Source organism: Eublepharis macularius, chromosome 7 (assembly GCF_028583425.1).
Source record: "Eublepharis macularius isolate TG4126 chromosome 7, MPM_Emac_v1.0, whole genome shotgun sequence".
Taxonomy (NCBI): Eukaryota; Metazoa; Chordata; class Lepidosauria; order Squamata; family Eublepharidae; genus Eublepharis; species Eublepharis macularius.
This window is the reverse complement of record NC_072796.1, coordinates 70,748,140-70,770,572: the sequence shown is the minus strand read 5'-3', so window position 1 is coordinate 70,770,572 and position 22,433 is coordinate 70,748,140. Positions and strand designations below refer to the sequence as shown.

At 42.7% G+C, this 22,433-nt stretch overlaps 1 protein-coding gene across 2 annotated transcripts; it reads left to right on the top strand.

Annotated features, from left to right (window-relative positions):
• The first annotated feature begins 10,957 nt into the window (after positions 1–10,957).
• MYL12B (myosin light chain 12B) lies at positions 10,958–18,760 on the top strand. 2 transcript variants are annotated; one of them, XM_054984581.1, is made up of 4 exons: positions 10,958–11,190; positions 16,215–16,413; positions 16,640–16,801; positions 18,252–18,760. In XM_054984581.1, the coding sequence occupies exons 2-4, from the start codon at positions 16,230–16,232 to the stop codon at positions 18,422–18,424; spliced, it is 519 nt and encodes a 172-aa protein (XP_054840556.1). In that variant the 5' UTR covers positions 10,958–11,190; positions 16,215–16,229; the 3' UTR covers positions 18,425–18,760. The 2 variants fall into 2 exon arrangements, with proteins under 2 accessions (XP_054840556.1, XP_054840555.1); XM_054984580.1 differs by lacking the exon at positions 10,958–11,190 and adding an exon at positions 14,578–14,671.
• The last annotated feature ends 3,673 nt before the right edge of the window (positions 18,761–22,433 follow it).

Below are 22,433 nucleotides of genomic sequence, written 5' to 3'. Positions count from 1 at the left end.
GATTCTCTTTAATCAGGCAATAATCCTAAATTGCATACATTCAGAATTATTGGAATATAATATGAATATGACCCACTCCTTACTCTGTTAGTGCTTGGACAAAATGATCCAGTTACTGGTGACTTTCTGTCTCTTCTATAGTATCTTATCTGCCATCTGCTGGCAAAAAGTAGTATAAATACTTTGATAAATTTTGCTCCTCAAGAAAACTTGTGTGGTTAGATTGTAAACTAAGTGCAATCCTATTCCTAAGCAGTTATATATTTCTAAGTCCATTAACCTCAGTAGAGTTTTCTAAGGTATGTAACTAGAGTTGCCAGCTCCCCTTACCATCAAAGCAGGGGATGGAGGAGTCACTAGGCAGGTGGGAAGCCTGATTCTTCTTCCTTATGTACACGTGTGCTCCAGAGGCCCCAATGGTGTCACTTCTGCTTCATAACTGGAAGGTACAAGGTCTCAGTAGAGCCAAAATAGGCTCAGCACAACTGAGATTCTGTAGCTTTTTGCTTTCAACCGGAATTGTGTCACGGATGCCTCTGGAGCACGAACACATGCCATTTCACAACATACTCTGGTGGCTCCTGGCTAGAGTTGCCAGGTACTCCTTGTCAGGGCTTGTCGCTGCCGCCACTGGGCGAGGCCCCAGCTGGGCCGGCCCTGACATCAGAGGGGCGCCAGGGATACTGCAGGACCCTGCTCTGTGGAAGGAGGAGCGGTATACATCACCCAGACTCCCTCTCAGTCCACTCGCTGGCCTGCTCAACCTGGCCTGCTTACCCTCTGCATCCTCCATCATCTCCTTCTCCCAGAACTCTCCTCCAAGCCTCCACTCTCGCACTGCTCTGCTCTCACTCCACACCATCACTCCTTACTCACACCCACCACCTCAGAGCTCTTCCTAGCCACCTTATATAGGGTTTCCTTTCCCCACCCCGCCCTCCTTCTAGGCTTGTTCCCTCTCCTGACTTGGCCCACCTGTGCCTTCCCTCAGGTGTTTCCCTCCTACCACTAATCCCTTCTTGGCTTCCTTGCCTTGCTGGCAGGGTGGGGTTGAATGTGAGCCATCCCCAGCTGAGGTCTCCTTGGCCTTGCTCACGAGGAGCTGCCCCAGCCGGCTTCTGTGCTGCTGAGCATGCCTGGCCTTGCTTGCGAGGAGCTGCCCTGGCCAGCTTCTGGGCTACATGCTCATTGATGCCGGGCGGGGCTACCCATCTCCTCCCCCAGAATGTCTGTGGCAGCTCCACCTGGAGGGGCTTGGCTCCTAGCACCTCCTGAGCCAGGCTGCTGTCCTCTAGCCAGGGTGTGGCTCTGGGCTGTAGCGGCTGCTTCTCATCCTTGGCAGGTAAGGGCTCTGTTTGGGCTGTTGCTGGGTCCCTGTTCCCCCTGCCTTGGCCCTTTGCCTCTGTCCTGCTTAGCCCCCTCTCTTCCCCCTGGAGGGTGGGACTGGCTGGTCTCCCCCTGCTCCCCCCAGCCCTCTGAGGCTTGGGCCTTTCGCCTCTTCCCCCTGGAGTGGGCAGGTTCTGGACCTGGTTGCTGGCTGGGGTGGTAGGGCCACTGCCTCCCAGTTGCCTCCCACTGCTCCCTCCTGGCAAGTCTGGGGGCTGGGACCCAGACCCCGGACACCCCTCACTTCCCATCGGGAGGGTGGAGTACCTGGCACTTATCTTGTGTAGAGCATGAGGTCTTCTTTTGCGCACGTGCATGCCCCCGAGATGTGTGATGACATCACTTCCGGAAGTGACATCACCATGTCACCCACACGAATGCTCGCTCTGCACGGGTCCGATTTGGCCTGTTTAGGGCCAAAATGAAGTGCAGAAATGCTCCTGCAGGTAGCATGATGGCATCATTTCTGGAAGTGACGTCGCCATGCCAGTTTCTTATTACTTCAGTTTTTAAAAAACATTTATATGCCACCTTTCCACACAACTAGGGTCCCCAAGGTAATGAATAATTAAGTGGTTCGGCTGTGAATCAGCACTCTACTGGTTCGAATCCCACTACAGCCATGAGCTCAGTAGGTGGCCTTGGGTAAGCCAGTCCTCTCAGCCCCAGCTCTCCAGTTGTATTGTGAGGATAATAATAATACTAACTTGTTCACCACTCTGGGTGAGGCACAAATCTGTCTAGAAGAGCGGTATATAAGCGCAGTTGTTATTATTTAAAAATACTCTAATGGATCTAGCATTGCTAATGTATACATTCTTCTACCAAATACTGATCTTCTCTATAACTGAATTTGTGCATCCTGTTTTAAGCCATCATATTATTAAGTCATGGATGAATATGTATTCACTTTCTCACACTCACTTTTATTTTGATTCTTGTAAGCCACAGAGAACTGTCTTGATGGGAAATTGTGAGAGTATCTATCCTTTAGGTAAGTTTATATTTTGGGTGTAAAAACAACTATCTAATAAAAGTGTTAAGCAAACAAAAAGCCATAATCAAAAACTGAAATTGTCCACACAGTTAGGCAATCCACATTTAGGAGATGGGTTTATACAACCTGCTTGCAATGAGTATCATGTGTCATTTGTCAAGGGCAAAAGCTAGCCACTGACAGAATAGTTTGGCCTAACAAAACAAGGACAGTGAGTTGGAGAGGGCATGGGCTGACTTTCTTTACTATAAAACTTTTTTTGAATGCCTTTCTCTCACTCATTTGCTACCACACCCAACTTAATTACAAATCCTTTAGCTCCCCCATGCTCCATCTCCCTACTCTATCTTGCTCATTATCATAGCCCAATATCAAGTTGTCACAGATTAGGCTTCCCTACACTGTAGTTCGATCTGTGACAACTGTTAGGCTTTAAGTGGATTCCTAAAAAGAAGGAAAGAGAAATTTAGATATCTAATGACAAGCACAGGCCTCGTTCCTAAAGCTGACATTTCAAAATATCACAACCTAATTTGAGTATACATAACAACAACATTTGATTTATATACCGCCCTTCAGGGCAACTTAATGCCCACTCAGAGCGGTTTACAAAGTACGCCATTATTATTCCCACAACAAAACACCCTGTGAGGTGGGGGGTGGGGGCTGAGAGAGCTCCAGAGAGCCGTGACTAGCCCAAGGTCACCCAGCTGGCTTCAAGTGGAGGAGTGGGGAATCACTACACCAAACTGGCTACATACAAGAATGGCATACATACAAGAATAGGGCCAGGTACCTGCGATGGGTCTAGATCAGTGATGGCAAACCTTTTTGAGCCCGAGTGCCCAAACTGCAACACAAAACCAACTTGTTTATTTCAAAGTGCCAACACTGCAATTAAACCTGAATACTGAGGCTTTCGTTAAGAAAAAACAACTCATACAGTTGTCTGAACTAATTAACATCTCTCTCTCTCTCACTCGCTCAGGAGCCACTACTGAAAGTAAAGCAAGTTAAATCAAAGCACTTTGCCTTTCTTTATACCAGCAGCCCTGCTTGCAAGCTCTCTCTCTCTCACTCTCACTCAGGAGCTACGAATGAAAGTAAAGCAAGTTAAATCAAAGCAGTTTGCCCCTCTACATCAGCAGCCCGGCTTGCAAGCACTCTCTCTCACTCAAGAGCCATGACTGAAAGTAAAGCAAGTTAAATCAAAGCAGCTTACTCTTCTTTAGAAAGCCAGCCCCAGCAGCCTGGCTGCTGCCTCCGCTTCCTGCTGCTAAAGAGATGGGCAGCAGGGAGGCAGCCTTGAGGAAAAGGAATCATGTGGGCAGGGCCAAAACCAAAACCCATGTGATCTCTGCTCAGAGCTACTGGAACGTCATTCCAGGCGTTCCCCCTCCAAATGAGCCCTGGACCTAGCGATCGGTGACGTGGCTCGCGTGCCCACAGAGAGGGCTCTGCGTGCCAGCTGTGGCACGCGTGCCATAGATTCGCCATTGCTGGTCTAGATGATGCCACCTCAAGCACTTGGCATATTCCCTTTTGCTTGCAAGTCAGAAATACAGTACTCACTCAGGTTGTTGCACTGAGGTTTATGCAGCAGAGTTGGGTATGTTCAAAACCACATCCATTTATTAGCAGGAAAGTACAGGGATGGGAGCAACTGGTTTCAGGACAAGGGAGTTCATGCAGTCTTAATTCTCACTAGAACCTAGAAGGGATTCTACTCCATTAGGAAACCAACTAAGAGAGATATCAGAAGGGGAGAAAGGCCCTTTGACTTTTTCCTTGGCTCTGAAAAATTGAAGAAGGGGAGGGGTGATAGAAGATAACTCCTTCAGTTGTTAAACATGGGAAAATCTGAAGCTTCTCTCCCTGTTACAGTCTTCTTGCCAAAGAAAAGTAACCTCCTTCATGCTGCAATCATATACAACATGGGGTGGGGTGGGGGTTGTGGGGATGAATAGCATGCAGGGGTCAAATTGACCCCAAATACTAAACTGGGGGGACAATTTTTAAAAATTGGCTGCTAATTTAGTATTTGGGGGGCAATTGGATCCCCGGTGTGACCTGTCATTTCTGAGTTGGGCTGGGAATGTCATTCCTGGTGCAACACAGGGATGCTCTGGAGGGCACAGGAGCACACTTTACTCCCTCCCACCACCATGTTCTCACACCATTTCCTCCCTGCTAGCCAGGTGAGAGGTGGTGAGGATGGAGGCTGAAGGCGGTGGTGGCCTTTGATTTCTGAACGTGCCCAAAAGCTTCCTTGTTTTTCCTATTTTACAACATGGAAAGTGAGTTCTTGAGGTAGGAGTATAGCAAGTTGTAATGCAAACTGAGACTTGAAGTGCTCTGCTCATATCCTTCGTCTCATAAACCATACTTATCTGATTAGCATGGTAAGTATTGGATTTGGGGACAGGAAGGCATGGGTAGGATTTCTCCTCTTACTGCAAATACAGAAGCAAATAAAAGCTGGCATCTGCATAGTGATTGGTTAACTGTTAAGGAACTGTAACACAGTGCTTCATTTTTTTTTAGTATAACTGCAACAGAGGAGGAGCAAAATGAATTGACTCTGCCTTCCACTGACCAGTCAACCAGCCCCAATGGATACCAGCTGCTACTAAACACAAAAGAGCTGAGGAGTGGATATAATCCTTTATCAATGTAAACAAAATTTACATGGTTTTTAAAAGACACTCTGAATGTTTCACAGTACATATGTATACTTCCACATATACTTGTAAGCAGCCAAAGGACATCTCCTTAGTTTAAAACCAAATATTCAAGGACAATAGATCTCCTATCTCTATATTTTAGTCAAGGCAAATTATGCACTTGTGAGAACAGAATGATGGTAAAGATGACAGGGTGCGGAGCAAAGGTATGTAACATATTTAGATAATAATAGGGAAATCTCAGTAATTTTCTACTTTACAAAAACTTAAAACTGGACTCCATCGGCACCTTAAAGACTAACAAAATGTATTCCAGCATAAACATAAGCTTTCATGAACTCACTGTGATTGACAGTTTCCTGTGATGCTGTTCTTTTGTCCAGAGGATGCAGTAGCGGAATTACAGAATTTATCCAAGGAAGTTAAGAGTGGAAAAGTAAGAAGACCCTGTCCTTTGTTGTCAAAAATTACAGCAAGTGGTTGTATAAGGTCATTTAAGGTACACATAAGGGTATAAATGCCAGAGATATCTACATAGGAGATAATACAGGTAGAAACTGAAGAGCAAAACATATTTGACTAGGATTCAAAAAACAAAACAACAAAAAGGAACATCTTCTCTAGCTGGAATACTGTTTCACACGATGACATTCCCGTTTGCATGGCAACTAGGATTGAATGTCACTTTCTGACAGATGAAAAGATTTATTGGAGCAAGGATTGCTTAAACCAAAAATTCTTTCAGAAGAAATATTTGTGACATGATCTGAAGCATGTTTAATCAAAAACAAGCTTCTCCAAATTCAATGGGTGTGTTTAGAATTATAGCCATAAATCTCAATCCTCAGTAATTTATAGAAATAGGTTTCACTGAACTCAAAGGGACTTACAGTGCCGTCTTAAGCAGAGATGCACCCTTGACTTCAGTGGACTTAGAAGGATGCAATTCTGCTCAAGATGACAGTGTTACTTCTATAAATGTTTTAGAACACACTTATTCTGGAGTCATGTTTTGATCCAGAATGATCACTTTCTGTTCTATATTCAAACCTATTTTCTGTTATTTGCTCAGTCACTTCTCTGTGCAATGAGAAATTCCATGGGTAGCACTTTCAAGGTTCAGCTTCCTTTGACTGGGAAAACTGGAGATTTCTGATTTTCTTTGTATGACTTGCTTTATTTAGAACTATGCAGTTAAAGCACAGGGGGAAGCAAAGAGGCAATCAGTCTGCTCCCCTGCAGTGAAACCGTGAAGGTACTTCTCTTTCAGCCAACTCCCAGCTCTCTCTGGCATGCTGCCTCTCTGGAACCTGCCTGAGATGGCTCACTACTAGAACAATTAAAACCAAATGAGCCACTAAAAAGCAAAGAAAGCTATCAATAGAAACCTGAAAGAAATAGTCTAAAATGATATTGATTTTAAAAAATCCTCAGTCCTGGAGCAGATGATAAAACAGCTAAAAATGATTTTTTTAGAACTACTAATTTTTGTCTTTCTCCCTGACTATTTGCCCTTAACTGGAGTTCATGCATCTGATGACCTGAAGTCTGGCTCATGAAAGCTTACTAAGGTTGCCAACAACCTGGAAAAATGCCCTGTCCCTTTAACAGAGGTTTAACGTATGGAAGCAGGCAGGTGAAGCTTTTCATGGCAACGAGTTAATTAACATCACCTGCTAAGCAGCATCCTATTAAGCCTCTGTTAAAGGGACAGAATACCTTTTCTCCAGACTGTTGGCAACCCCAAAGCTTATGCCACAATAAAAATATAAATCAATATGGTGCCACAAGATCATTTTTAAATTCTTTCTTCAAGGCTCCAATGCCTATCATGTGTTACGTGAGGCCAAACCGTAGCAGCGATCAAACCATCTGAAGGATTGGGACAGCAGATCACAACGTTTTACGGCAGTCAGATTGGTACTGATAATAGCTTCTGCTTGGTAAAAGTTCCATGTGATTCTGGAAACATTTTAAATCTGCTTCTTACCTGGGTCTTACCAGTGCTGCCAGCCCTCATGTAGATACTTAATAAACAAGTTGATACCTTGAAAACTACCACAGTTATTGTGAGCTTCAGTCCATTTTGTCAGATGCCTGAAACAAATTCATAGTCAACGAAATGTTCATAAACAGAAAGAGGAAAGGGAAAAATTGTGCACAGTGGCTTAAAGGGCCTGGTTGATGACACTGATATAGAAAACACAAAAGTATACAGATCACAGTGACCATTTATGAGCTTTAACTGAAAACACAGTTATATTAAGCAACTGTCCACTTATTGAGACTGAGAAAACTGTTGAATCTTTGTTGAATTCCTGTTGGATTCCTGCTTTGGAGTTCCTTTGTGGAAAAATGTTGAGTTTCAGGTACGCAAGTGTCCTGGAAAACTGTTCTCCCACTGGTATGTTTGCACTGTTTATGTCCAATTTGTATCCATTTATTTCACGTGATTGTTGATCTGTTTGTCCTAAGTAAAGTGCAGAAGAACATTGTTGTCAGATAGCACAGATCAAATTAGATGACGAATAGGTGACTGACAAAGCCAATGATCAACATTTTTAGCTCCTGTAGCGCTGCCAGAGTGAATATGAATATGGAAACTAAGTTGCCATCTGGACTTGTAGCCTGGTCACTGTGCCAATGTCTCTGTTAGGTGGTGGATTGTTGTGGGTAACAATCTGAGATAAGCAGTTAAGGGTCTGTCACCCAAGGCCTTTGAAACAGAAGTTCTGGTATGTACCCAGCCACATGTGGACTTCATGGAGCAGCACTTTTCTGCTTCCTCCTTCTGTTGCAGCTCATTGAGCTACCTGAAATTTTATTCCTGAGGGTTGGCAGACCTGCAGGAACAGAACAGAGAACAAAGTTAGGGTCTGCAGTGGGAGGACTCAGAGGAAATCACTGCCCCCTCTTCATCAAACAAAAGTGCTATGCCATCTGAGGAACTGCATTCCATCGAGGATACATGCCACTCTTGTGTAGAATGCATTACAGATAATTGTGCCATTGCAGTTTCAACTGGGAGCTGTTGATGACAAATGGAGCTCTGTCAACTACTCATTGGTGTCTGTCCTATAGTAGTCTGTGTATGGGTGGCAGTCTGGCCTTCCTGTGTGTGTTTTAATCCATTGGATGGATCTTGTAGTTTTAAATCCTTTCGGTGTCAGCCTCTGTCCAAAGAACAGGAACAAATGTGATTGTATCCTAGGGCTTGGCTATAAACAATGGATCATATGGTATGCTCTGGATGGAAGCAAGAAGTGAGGAGAGAAATGTAACAGTCAGTAGGTTTCTGACATAAGATGGTGCTTACACATCCATCATATGGTTGTGTGATGTCCAGAAAGTGAACTTGAGGTGTGGACTAGTTTAGGCTCAAGTAGAAAATGGGGTGGAAATTGTTGAAAACCTGCACAAATTTTGACACATAGAAAACTGATTAAAATATTATCGTAGCCAAGCAGAAGCCTGATCAAGTGGAAGCAATTTTTGACAGCAATCATATTACTGTATTGTCGAAGGCTTTCACGGCCGGAGAATGATGGTTGTTGTGGATTTTCCGGGCTGTATTGCCGTGGTCTTGGCATTGTAGTTCCTGACGTTTCGCCAGCAGCTGTGGCTGGCATCTTCAGAGGTGTAGCACCAAAAGACAGAGATCTCTCAGTGTCGAACTGAGACACTGAGAGATCTCTGTCTTTTGGTGCTACACCTCTGAAGATGCCAGCCACAGCTGCTGGCGAAACGTCAGGAACTACAATGCCAAGACCACGGCAATACAGCCCGGAAAACCCACAACAACAATCATATTACTGTAGAAACATATGCTAAGCCAGCTGTCTGTGGGACAAATTGGGTGGCTGAAGCAGCACTGACCCCACTTACTTGCATACTATTATCCCATATTGGTATGGGAGAGGTGGTGGCATAGTGATTGGTCTAGAATCTGCAAGATCCAGGTTCGAATCCACATTCCGCCATGAAAGCTCACTGGGTAACCTTGGGCTAGTCAAGCATAACTTTCAGCATAACCTTCCGTATAGGGTGGTTGTTGTGAAGATAAACAGGAGGAAAGGAAAACAATGTTCTAAACCACTTTCTATCTCCAGTGGGGAAGAAAAGTTAGGTATAAATATGTAAATAAATCAACAAGTGATTCTAGAGATAGCCTGCCCACTGCTGAAGACAGAAGGGCCATTGACATGAGCAAGAGAAAAGGGTACTTCCCTCTAGGCCCCTCCCCCTTAAGTGAAGATTATAACTAGCATCATACCAGATGTCTGGGGAGATTTGAGTGGCCCTGTGATACAAGTGTATTTGCTCCAGTTCCTTGGAGAGAAATTCATTTCTAAAGGATTTATGTCAAACATTCTTAAGACTATAGGATTCTCCTAATGACAGTTCTCTGCTTTACTTTCAGCTCTCCGGAAGTGCCCAACTGGCTGAAAGTGTATGTCATAATTTTGGTAATCCTTTAAGGTGGTTAGAGAGCACTTGAATCTTTCCTCACTGCTAGAACCTGAAATAGCACTCCTGCTCAACTCTTGCTCTCCCTGACATTTGCCCAAGATGAAGCAAATGGCATGCAATGGCAATGCAAAGCAAGAGCAGAGGAAGAATACAACCCAGCACATTCTTTTCCAAAGCCCAAATCATAACAAGAACAGTAGATTGGCATGCGTCATTTCAGGCTATGGACAGAAGTTTTTTTTAATGCTTCTGCTTCTAAAGTAGAAAAACACCCAATGAGAGAATAAAAATCTCAGCCTAGTCCTTCTCCTGCAGTCCTCATTTCCTGCTACTAGGAAATATTTTACATAGGGAATAATCTAGCTGTTCCACTTTTATCCAGCCCTTCCTCCAAGCAGTTTGTATGTCCCCTTCCCCTTTTCATTTTGCCCTCACAATAAATTTGTGAGGTAGATTAGGCTGCAAGTAACTGGTTCAAGCCCAACCAGAGCACTCAAGCAGTGTTCACATTACTGTGAATGCACACACCCCATACGTTTGTAAGAAAGAGGTGATGAACATTCACTTTAGAAACCAGGAACCAGTACTTAAATAAACATGGGCTTTCAAAACACATATTCAGATGAACATGTGTTAAACGTAATGAGAGAATTACTGGATGCCTATATAAAGAAAAAACAAGTGTACACTAGTTTCAGGCGGGTGGCTGTGTTGGTCTGCAGTTGAAGAGCAAGATCCAGGTCCAATAACACCTTAAAGACCAACTAGATTTCTAAGGTATGAGCTTCTGAGGGTCGAAGTTCTCTTCGTTAGATACCTTGAGAATCTAGTTACTCTTTAAGGTGCTATTGGACCCGGATCTAGCTCTTCAAGTGTACACTGTTCAAGGAGTGAAAGCGCGTTCGTTAGCTGCAACCTGTGAAGAGCGCTAGAGCTTCATGGCACAGCAGCCCAGATGTGAACGCCTGTCTCCCCGGTCCTAGTCTACGCGATCCTCTGCTTGCGGCCTGAAGGACTGAAGTCTCTGCTGTAGGACCACCTCCCCCCTAAGTGATTGGACCAAGTGATCCAATGGACCAAGTGATCCAATGAGCCAGAAGCTCTCCGAACTCCTTTGAATTTGCCCCCCACCCCACCCCCGCGTTCCATTCCAGACACGTCACTTGACCCTGCGACGTCACCGGCGCCCTGACCGCCGGCCGTTAGCGACAAACAGGAAAGACTCCTCAATTGCCTTACAAGGGCATCAGCCGCTCGCTCGCCGCCCCGCCTCTCTGGCCCCGCCCATCTCTTTGGAATGCGGTGAGCGCACTGCGGGACCGTACCATTCGCCCGCGAGAGAGGTAGAGAGGGATTCCGCCAGCACTCCGAATCTTTGGTGGGAGCGGCCACGTTGAGACCTCGTTAAAGGGGGAAAGGGCGCGTGCGGGCCGGCTGGGTCCCCTGTCCGCCTTCCGAGCCGCTGCCTAACTGGTCTCCCTGCTGAAGCCCGGCCTCATTCTTGCCTCCCCCCCAACCCTGCGCGGGCGTGACGATAGTTCTTCCCGGTGTTGCGCTCTCCGGAAGTGTCGAGCCTGCCCGAGTCCTTCGCGTTTCTACCGCTGGGTCTTGCTCGGGTCATCTTGCAGCTGATTTTCTCCCGTTGTCGCTCAGGTGAGGTCAATCGCCTCGCTTGGCGGGTGGGCGGCTCATGGGGGGGGGAGTGGGAGGCTCAAGGCTCCGGCACTGCCGCCTCCTTGGAGAGAAGCCCGGTCTGTGCCGCTTCCGAGCCCCGGTCGCCCACCCGCCTCGAGGGTGGGGGCCTGGGCTTGGCGCTTTCCCTCGAGGAGGCGCGTTCAGACAGGGTGGGGCTGTCATGGCGGGGTGCCCGCGGCTGAGGAGGGGCGTCGCCCTCCCGGCCAGCGGGGCCCTCGACCGCCTTCCGCGGACACGGAGACCCTCCGACTATCCCCGTTTGGCTCGGGGTTGTCCGGGGATCTCTTCGGCTCGTCGCCGAGAAGGGCCGGAGGGGACAGGCAGCCGCACATTGCAGGCGGTCGGGGGACCGATGAGGGGGAGAGAAGCGCCGACGCCCTCCGGCTGTCAGGAAATGGCTGCAAGAATCGCTCGCGGTGGATCCGCCCAGGCCTGTGTGCGTGCGGTGACTTTGCCAGAAGGCCCCCGAAACCTACGGCCAGTGCCGGTGGGCCCAGAGGCGGCTTTCGGCATCGCGGTCTCGGGGCTGCTGAGCTGCGCGGCCACCTTTCCGCACGCCAGTATGATGCGCTGCGAGGTGTAGCTGGCCGTCGCCTCCAGCTTCCCTTACACACTTTGCAGTCATTTCCCTCCCCTCCGAAGAGTCCTGGGGCCGGCCTCGGTAGTTTTCTGCTCGATTGTTTTGGAGAAGTTTTCTAGGTGCGAAATGACTGCATTCTTTGTAGTCTAGATGAATTTGGACTGCTCGTTTTTCATCCCAAAGCCAAAGCAAAGCAGTCTGCAGGCCTTCTGGGCGATTCATCAAGCTCAAAGCTTGGTACAGTCTTGCAATTCAGCCTCCAGCCCCTACTCTGTGAAATAGTCAACGTGTATATGAAATTTGCCCAGCTTCTCATGTAGTTGCTCATGAAAGGTAGAACTGAAAGAAGCTGTGGAAATCTTAGTGTTGAAAGTGAAGAATGCAGGAATAAGGTGGTCATCATGCACACTGATTGCATAATGTAGGGTTGGAAACCTGCAAATTTGCTTCTGAGGCCTAGGCATCTGAAATGTTTTTCAACTTCCTATGGGGCATTTTGCCATGCATTTCAAGAGAAACCATGTCAAAAGGGGTGTTTCCAATTGCAGTAGTCATCAGGCAAGCCCATGAAATAATTCCTGAAATATAAACTGAACTGATTTAAATAGCTGAGCTAGAACTGACATATAAATATAAATGTGGCCTAACATGCTTACTGAGATTCACAATAATTGATGTCTTGTGTATTTTTGGCTCTGTTTGAAATTCAGTACAAAAGTAGGGGGAAATAATATAAGATGCTTGTTACCATCTACTTGGCATTACTTGAGGATATACAATTGTGGATGGCCTCTAAAGCTAGCCTTTGGAACCTGGAAGCTGTGTTCTTATTGAGACATTTTGCAGCAGTTTAAAAACTTCTTAGCATTATCCCCTCAATGAAATAGTTTGAGCAGCTGCTTGCCTTACTCATTCAACTCTGCCTCCGGGATCACCTCAAGGCAACTTGAGGTGCCTCTGATTCAAGACAGCTTAAACTCGTTAGTGTCAAAGAAGCAGCAGAACTATTAAGGGCTTGGGGGGTTGGTTGTACTGTTTCACTAAAAATAATGTCCTTTAAAAATTTAAAGCTGAAATAGAATTTTTGTTAAATAGCTTTGTTTTATTATTTCTAGTCTGCATTTCTTGAGGCATATTACAAAAGTAAGTCTACAATAACAACTCTTAATAAACTTTCAGCAGACATTAAATATCACAAGTACCCTTTCATAAAAATGACCTACTAAAAGTACTATTTGACCCATTCTGTGGTATAATACTAGCATGGGTGACTTCCTGACAGGTAGGCTGTTCTGCTGGGTGAGAGACATTCCAGAAACCGCTCAGAAGCAGCCACTAATTTCACACATTTCCAGGCCAGTACCTTCAAAAGAGCCTGTTCAGCTAGACCAAGCTATCATAGGAGAGCGTATCACAAGTGGTCGGCTTTTGATGTATGATTTTTGAGCCATGAATAATTTCATAGAATAAACTTGTGAAGCTGTTTAAAAACCTGATTACTAAAGGTGAGCTTTGTATGCTGCAGATAATTTCCAAAGTCCAGCTTTTATTATGGAAAATAGCAAATAGCCAAGTACATTATATGTAAAGTAGTCACTTTCAGAAGACAACAAAGTGTAGCTTACAGTCAGTTACCCTTTATTTTGGATTTCACTGAGAGTTTTTTTGAGTATCCAGAGGATAAGTCCAGATGACTGATTTACAACAAATTTCTTTGTAAGCTGGCTAGTGAATTTTAGCAAATACATACCAAGTATTAAAAAATTTCAGGGAATGCTTTAACTCTGATTACTATGAATCATCCACTTTAAACTTGCTTGTAATAGTAAACCTTATGGGGATGGAAAATCTTCACTGTATTGTATGGGGAAAAGAAAAATACAAATGAACAAATTCTGTGGCTAACTTGCTCATTTTGCATTATAGTTGACTAGCTGATCATGACATTAAATTTACTTTTGGCCTACATGAATAGGATTTAGACGAATTCTTGCTTTATTGTTTCCAGGAAAATGAGATTTTTTGTTTACAGACTGTGTTAGCATGTGATAACATGGTGAGATCAAATTGATTTTATTTTTGCCAAAATACCGCATACATGGTGTGGTGTTTCCAAAATTGTATCTTTTCATCTGCTAGAAGGTTGGCTGGGGAATGAATCCCACTGGTAACTTCTGAGATGATACCCACTTCGGGCAGAGACATGCTGTGAGATAGCTTTCTCAATTCCTATTTTCAGTGTCTTGCTTTCCTCCCACAATTTTCTTGTTTGTTCTCTGAGTAGCACCTAATTCTTGTGGGTGCTGTATATACACCGTCCCAACTAGTTACACGATTGGAGGCTTGGCTAAGTGGGGTTGCACTGACAAAAACATTACACATAGTGAGCAAAAAAGAATACGTTGTATGACTGTGTATATGCTTTTGCTACATGAAAGTGATACTTGTGTAGGAAAACCCTCTTAAGAAATTGTCCTGAATCTTTTAAAATCTAACTTTTCTGTTTATGTGGGTGGTAGATCAACTATTAAAATCTGAGAGTGAATTAAAGATGTTTTAATATGGAATGTTCCTTCAACAGTGTAATTGTTAGGTTATTCTGGTTGCGAAAGGGCAATGGATGTTTGCTGAGTGACTTTTACTCGAGCTTATTTTTAGTCCATGACAGTAATTTGTGTTCTTGTGTGTCAGAGGAATGTTGTATATGAAACACAAGTTTAAAATTCTGAACTTAATCAGTGGATGAAATCAGAGTTACTATTTGTAGATCTCCTCTACAATATAACTCATGTACAACACCATCTCCTGCAATCTGGGAGCTTAGTAAACCCTTGAGCTGCAGTTTTACTGTGTAATATGGTAAGGTTTTTCTTTTGCAAAATTTATGGTTTTGTATTTTAGGAGGAAATTGAGAGTTCATTTGAGCATTGCTATACAATTGTGAAACATTGCCTGGTTGAAAGAAAATTCATTTTAATAATGTTTTTCCAACTTTATAAAAATGTGACTTTCGACTAAGGTAGTTGTATGACAAAGCTACATAAAGAAGCTCTCCTCAAGGGATAGAGAACAGCCATAGGGACAAAACTATAATTTTAGGATGTTGTGAAGATTCCTGTTATCAAAAGAGTATGTGGTTTTTTAAGTAGTATTAAATAGTTTATATCACTTCTTATTGTCTATAAGATGTGATCTGGATGTTTACTGCTGCTTTCCTATGCGCATTGAATTTTAATAGGCTTGGGTTATAGAGTGTGGTGTTGAGGCTTTTTGAGAGATAAAGAAAATAAATTACTTTCATTTAATTATTTTATGTTTAACTGTTAGTAGGAACTGTGTTTATTTGGTTGTCTTAGAATGTCATCTTCATTTAGTAAAATAATTCTTGAACCTGCGACTGGGTTTCAAACATGGGGGAAAATAAGGGAAACAGCTGCTTTAATTATAGTTCTGCTTTATACCTATAAAGCTTTTTACTTTACTAACATTTGAACGTAACCCTTAGTTTTGTCTTGACTTAATAAACATTGTAAATCTAAGTCTGATGTTGCATGTAGCTAGCAAGAGGGAAAAAGTAAGAAAAAAAGGCTGTGCCCTTCCACCCAGTCTTTGCTATCAGTTGATTATCCTTACTTCTCCATCCCCATAGTATGTTTGGTTGTTGCTGGGTACTATGGGTCTGCTGTCAAAAGATATTCATCAATCTGTATATTTTTATTTATAGTTTAAATGTGATTTTATCCATGGTTGTTATCTGCTCTGAGCCCACGCAAGTAGGGAGAGCAGAATATAAGATTAATAACAGTAACAACAATAACAATAGTGTATAGGCGCTCTGCTGTGTGACTGAATTGTGATTACTGAGCTTTTCCAGAAATAGTCAGAAATGCAGGATGTGTTACCTCAAGGGGTCTCTTACCCCATAAACATGCGAAGTAATATCCAGTTTTGAGGGTATTCTGGCAGTGTCTCCACCATCTAGTATGGCTAAATATCCCAGTTTTATCAGCTGGTAATGAGTACATTTATATTTGAGGGCCATCCTTTCTCTAAAGAGCTCAGAATTACATATAGCCCAGTGAATTTCTTGCAAAGCTGTTTTAAACTTGGTTTTCCCACATCCAAATAGAATGCCTTAGCTGTTAGGTAATAGTAGCTATTTAACAAAATAAGACTTTAAAAAAATTCTAATACTATTTATCTTTATTTTATGGTTTTCGTGCACTCACACAGTTTTCCAGTCTTGATTGCAGTAATAAGCTGGGTATGTTTAAAATGTGACTGCCATTTATTAAGAGTTCTTTCAGAGGAATAATAGTTTCATGGACCCAGGTATGTCCCATGGTATGTCATTTTCTAGTCTGTGCTATCGAGTCCAGTGACTATTTTCTTTCTCTCCTAGAATCCATCAGCCAATATGTCAAGCAAAAGAGCAAAGACCAAGACCACAAAGAAGCGCCCCCAGCGTGCAACTTCCAATGTGTTTGCTATGTTTGATCAATCACAGATTCAGGAGTTTAAAGAAGCTTTCAACATGATTGATCAAAACAGAGATGGTTTCATTGACAAAGAAGACCTGCACGATATGCTTGCCTCACTTGGTAATGATTTTTTTCTTGTAACTGCTTATTCAAGCTTTCCATTTGCTGTAGAAGGAATATAGGGTTATATCACTTGTTTTACCTGCATTTTTAATTATTTCAGTGCAAGGAGTTTTTATTAATCTTAACATTTTAGAGCTGCATCATTTTTAAAAAGCTGATTCTATAACAGGTAATACGGATCTGTATATTATCTGATTTTAAAGATATGAATACCTGATTATAGGAAAGAATCCAACTGATGAATACCTAGATGCCATGATGAATGAGGCTCCGGGACCAATAAACTTCACTATGTTTCTGACAATGTTCGGAGAGAAACTAAATGGCACTGATCCAGAAGATGTAATCAGAAATGCCTTTGCTTGCTTTGATGAAGAAGCAACAGGTAAAAAGCCAGTAACATCAAAGAGGGCTTTACTTTGAATCTATTATGAACAGATTCTTTATGATTAATATATAATGTGAATTCAAGTGCAGTATTTGCAACAGATTTTTATGATACAAGATTCTGAGTGCAGTAAACGTAAGTAACAAAGGATGTGTGTGACTACATTATTGGAGCTAGCATGAAACAGAAGACTGCACAGCTTTCTTTAATGTTTGTAATGGGGCAGCTTTGCAGGACTGGACAGAAGTCACAGGTAGCACATAGAACACTTAGGCATAAGAGCTGTTCAGGGGTGGGAAAATAATTATGGTTAGACTGCTTAAGCAAACTAACTGGGGAGAAATAACTTTTTTGGCAGATTGCATAGGGAATTGACTCAACAACATTGTCCTTCTAGGACATTGTCACTTGCACTTCAGAATGCTTATATCCCCATAGAAAAACATCTGGGGGTGCTCACTGATTACTGAAGTGCTTAGAATTGATCAAAAAATCACACTCTTCTGCCATCACAAACATGAATTATTTAGTTAAGTTGTAGTCTGCCTTTCTCGCAGAGTTTCAAGGTGAATTACCCAGTGTGAGTCAATACAGTCAGTTGAATGTGACATCTGATAAGCAATGTAATTGGTGCAGCTTTACAGAAATTTGAAACAAAGTACAACATACTAGACATGAGGGTCTTTCAGGAGTCAGTGGCAGATCTGGTAGTGGGCAGGTCCATGCTGGGTCCTCCAAGCTTGAGATCTCTGCAGGCTCAGGGTGGTGTCAGTGCTGGCTCAGGATCTATTTGGGGGGGGGCAAACTTGGAACTTGCCTCACAGGATGAGTCTTGGGACAGATGGTCCTCCTCCTTGGATGAAGACTCATTGTCCCATGTAATATTAGGCTGATCCATGATAGTAGGAAAAAGAGAGGCTATAAGTGTAGCCAGGGAAATGGCGGGGGGTGGGGGGATTACAGGAGAAAATGCGATGCTCCCTACAAATCTTTGTGGGTCCCCCTGTTATGATGAATTTCAGAAATGCCTTCAAGCTAAGACCTCTAGATTATGAATCTGTGAACCATTTTTAGATTGCAGTCCTTTTCCTGATGGGAATCTGAGCCACTGCATTGTTCTTTAGTAAAATGTGACTGCAAGAGAAAAAAAATCCTCTCCTCTCTAAGGGGCAATGATAATTATTGGTTTGGTATCGGGCTTCTGCCAACACTTGATTTGCAATACTGGGAGGATGGGGCTTTGTTTGCTTGTATTTAATGCAAATGGATTTCAAAAACAGAAAACTAATTAAATTCAGTGTTTCTTTTCTTCAAAATCGTCCATCATAATGAGAATCTGAAATACCATTTGTATTGTGTTACCCAGCTTAATGTATCACTTAAGTCAGATTTTTTAAAAAGGTAGTGCGTTCTTTTTCAGTGAAGACTTAATGCTTTGTATTTCTAGGTTTCATTCAGGAAGACTACTTGAGAGAGTTGCTGACGACAATGGGAGACAGGTTTACAGATGAAGAAGTAGATGAGCTGTTCAGAGAGGCACCAATTGATAAAAAGGGCAATTTCAACTACATTGAGTTCACACGCATCCTTAAACATGGAGCAAAAGACAAAGATGACTGAAACAGAACTCTTGCCTCTGCAATTTTCTTTAAATCTCACTTGCGGTTATCTGAGGGTTTTTTTCCTGGTAGCACCTGTTGCATGCATTTAGCTTTTACAGCTTTTGCCTTTGATGTATTTATCTATACCAGGCCATTCTGGCGCATCTTGCACCTGTGTAATCAGGCTGGTAGTGGGGATTGAGATTAATGTGAGAAATTTGGAGGGTAAGATCAAGGACTCAGAAGGCCCAGGAAAAAAAATCTCAATTATTTCTGGTTTAGCTGGATTTTTACATTTTGTAATAATGCCATTTTGAAATAAGATTGCTATATCAATAAAATACCTCAAATGCCAGCTTGCGAAACATGAGAGTTTATTTCAAGTTTTACAATCCAAAGCTCATCTTTTCTATAAAAGATAGAGTAAGAAATGTTACATTAGAGCTTTTAAAACAATAATAATTTTATAAGTAAGTTGTGTGGGGCACAGTAGCATTAAACTTATCTGTCATTATGTTTTACTCTTTTGTCCGTACAGTTCTGAAATACAGATTCTCAGAAGCCCATACTTAGGTAACGTAGCTCTCTTGATTGTACAGCATAAATTCTGCCTCTAAATTTTAGAGGAGCTACGAGTAATGAATGCTCTCCTTAGGAAAGGGTGGGGAGAAACTGTGGCTGCTTACTGCATAGTTCGTGTCCTCTGGAGCCTTTTAGGGTTCCTGCTTTACCTGTTTTATCCACTGGCTTGTAGTTTAGAGGGTTATCTTATCAGACATCTTTTAATAATAATAATAAATTTATATACTACCCTTCAGGACAACTTAATGGCCACTCAGAGTGGTTTACAAAATATGTTATTATCATCCCCACTGCAAACACCCTGTGAGGAGGGTGGGGCTGAAAGAGAAAGCTGCGAGTGACCCAAGGCCCACCCATCTGGCTTCAAGTGGAGGAGTGGGGAATCAAACCCGGTTCTCCAGATTAGAGTCCCCTGCTCTTAACCACTGCACCAAACTGGCTCTTGAATGCAATTTGTTCAAATTGGGTAAAGTTAGTTGCTTGTAATGGATGTGTGAAATTTAAAATACTTTAAACAAGTTGTGTTTTTGAGGTTGGTCTGCTTGAGGGGTTACTGGTTTGCTTTTGGTTTTTTGAAACAGAGAAAAGATGGCTTTGTGGAATTCTTAAACTACTGAGGTTTTACCATCTTTATAAACAGATTTCTTGATAGGAAGCATTTGGTTCAGAAGTACTTCTGCAAAATGTGTTGCAGGTTGTGTTTTCATCCACAAACATGAGAGTTCCTTGTTTATATGACAGCAAGAGTTTGTTTTTTCTTTTTCTCGGAAATTTGTTTGAATTGACTGATTCAGGACGTACTTATATTGATCCTTATTTGCTGCTTTGTAGAATTTTGACAGGCTTATTTATTTGTTTACATCATTTATAGTCCACCATTCTCTGTGAGACTCAGGGCAGATGGAAGTCAATTTCAAGGATATTTCAGTAAACAATGTAATGGGTATATAAGTGCAAATATGCAGACTTAAACCAGCAGAAATACAATGCACAGATGTGAAGAATGTTGAACAGTGCATTAGCGGTTATAAGACTAAAGTATTAAACAATATAGAACTAATCCTTAGGATCATACTTAAAGCAACAGATAGTGCCTAGTCTATGGTCCCTAACTTGTTACCGATGCATCTCTTTGAGACCACTTACTTACAGTACGGCCCTCCTGAAGAAAAATCCCTCTTGAATAATTCAGTTTTGCACCATTTATGGGAAGCTAGGAGAGTGGGAGATCTCCTGACCTCTTCAGGTAGGCTGCTTCATGAGATGGGGGCTATCACAGAGAAAGCACGTGTATGGGCGGATATTGATTTTGCCTATATGTAAGGTGGCACCTGCAGAAACTACTCATAACTAATTTACCCGACATGTTAAGTGACACGGAAACTCCCTAATGGAACATGTCTGCATCAGGATACAATATTGAATAGTATATATCTTAAATTGAGCCTGGTAGCTGATAGGGAGCCAATGGAATGGCTGCAGAATGGAAATAATGTTCATGCTCCTCGTAGCTCCCAATAGTAATTGAGCTGCAGTGTTTTAACACCTATTTGAGTCTCTGGGTTAACAGAGGGGAGACCTATCTGTAGTACATTACAGCTGTCAAGTCTCGATGTTACTGTGGCACGGATCCAGGTGGCCATATCAGCCATGTCAACGTAGGTGGCCATCTTCAAGGCTAGAATGAAGTAGAAAGCAATTTTTGCAGCTATTTTAACTTGCTTTTCATGTAGTAGCCTGGAGCCAATATAACCCCCAGGCTCTTAATGGAGTCAACCAGGGTCATATAGACTATTGAGTGGGGGGAGTACAGTGACCTTCAAGATACCTGCCTTCCCAATGAGCATCACTTCCTTATTAGCTAGCTGTTTGCTTTCAGTATTTGGCCACATCTGTCAGGCAACAATCCAAGTCTTCTGCTGTATCCTGCTGTGATTTGGATAGTGAGATACGGAGTTCAGTATCATCTGCATATTGTGTGCATCCAGTTCCAAAGCGACGAATGAGTTCTCCTAAAGGCTTTACATAGAGGTTGAATAACATGGGGGATAAGACTGCACCCTGTTAACAATCCTTTTCATCCTCTTATATTTTTTTAGCATGCTGCTGTTCTATTAAAGCGCTTTTCAGTGCTGGGGAGTCTTCTGGTAGAGTGATTTTAAAAGATTCTGGTTTTGTTACAGTTCATCCTCTTTTTCATATCCCTTAGAACCTGCATGCCTGTGAATAAATCACACTCACTCTGTGTGTAAGCGTCGATTTTTACTTTCAGTTTTCCTGGTGTCTCTCATTGTCATGCCTTTACCAGTGAATAAAGTTTTATTTGTATGTGACATTTCATGTTGACTGCCATTTCTATCCTCTTCCCTTTCTGCTTCCCTTGTCTTGGTCTTTTAAGAGTGGCACTGCATTTCAGATCACCCAGCCAGTTTTTTCTCCCTAAAGATGTGCTTGCCAGCTGTCTTACAGCATGATAACTCTGATGCATCATGTTGAAATGTCAGCAAGATCTCGGCAGCAGTGCATTCTTGAAAGGCTGCTTGCCAAATATGCAATAAGTTTTTCTTGTTAAAACCTGCTGACAGGTTTATTGCTCACTGATAAAATGGCCTGCTTGTTTATTTGAAAAGCAGCAGGGATTTATGGATGAAAAATGAAATGAAAATTTGTTTTTAAAACTTTTAAACACTAGACACAAACAGGCATATGTAATTACCCAGTCAAACAATCTAATCCTATGAAACTAGTAGATGTGCACTTCAGTATATCATTTGCTCATATTTCTATTTTATTTTTGTCATACTTGAACAAATATATCTTACTGTCAAGACACAGTACATGCTTGACTCCACAATATTATGAGACAGGTTTCGTAGGCTTTGCTTGAGTAGTGCAAACCATATGTGAAAACCCCTACATGTTTTTGTCTTTTTCACTGTTCCCCTTCCTCTGTTGTTCATTTTTGTGCCCCTAGTCTTCAGCTTACCAAACAGTACACCAAAAGTTCTGTATGCATGACCAATTGTGATGGTTGAACACTTCTGGTATGATACTGTTGTAGGACCACACAGATTATTGTTCTCATTTGTGGAATGCTGGTATCAATGAGAATTGGGCAATAAGAATCGATACTCCCAAGTATGACAGTGGCTGTTTCCAGTCTTCCATTGTACTGAAGGCTCAGTGGGATGGCTCCTATATATCATGAGTGTGAGAATAGTCATGGTCACAGCTATGTCCCATTTCTACCTTCCTGTCAGCAGGACAGGACAAGATGAAAGTAGGAGCGCTATCATGACTATCCTATTCACAGACTCTTCTTCATGGGTTGTGATCCCAGATACCAGCTTTTTGAGATCTCAAGAATGCTGCAGAGGAAGGGGGAGATGAGAAAGGTCCATGAGCATCTTCTGCAGTGTGTAGGATGCTTTTATAAAATTTTAACA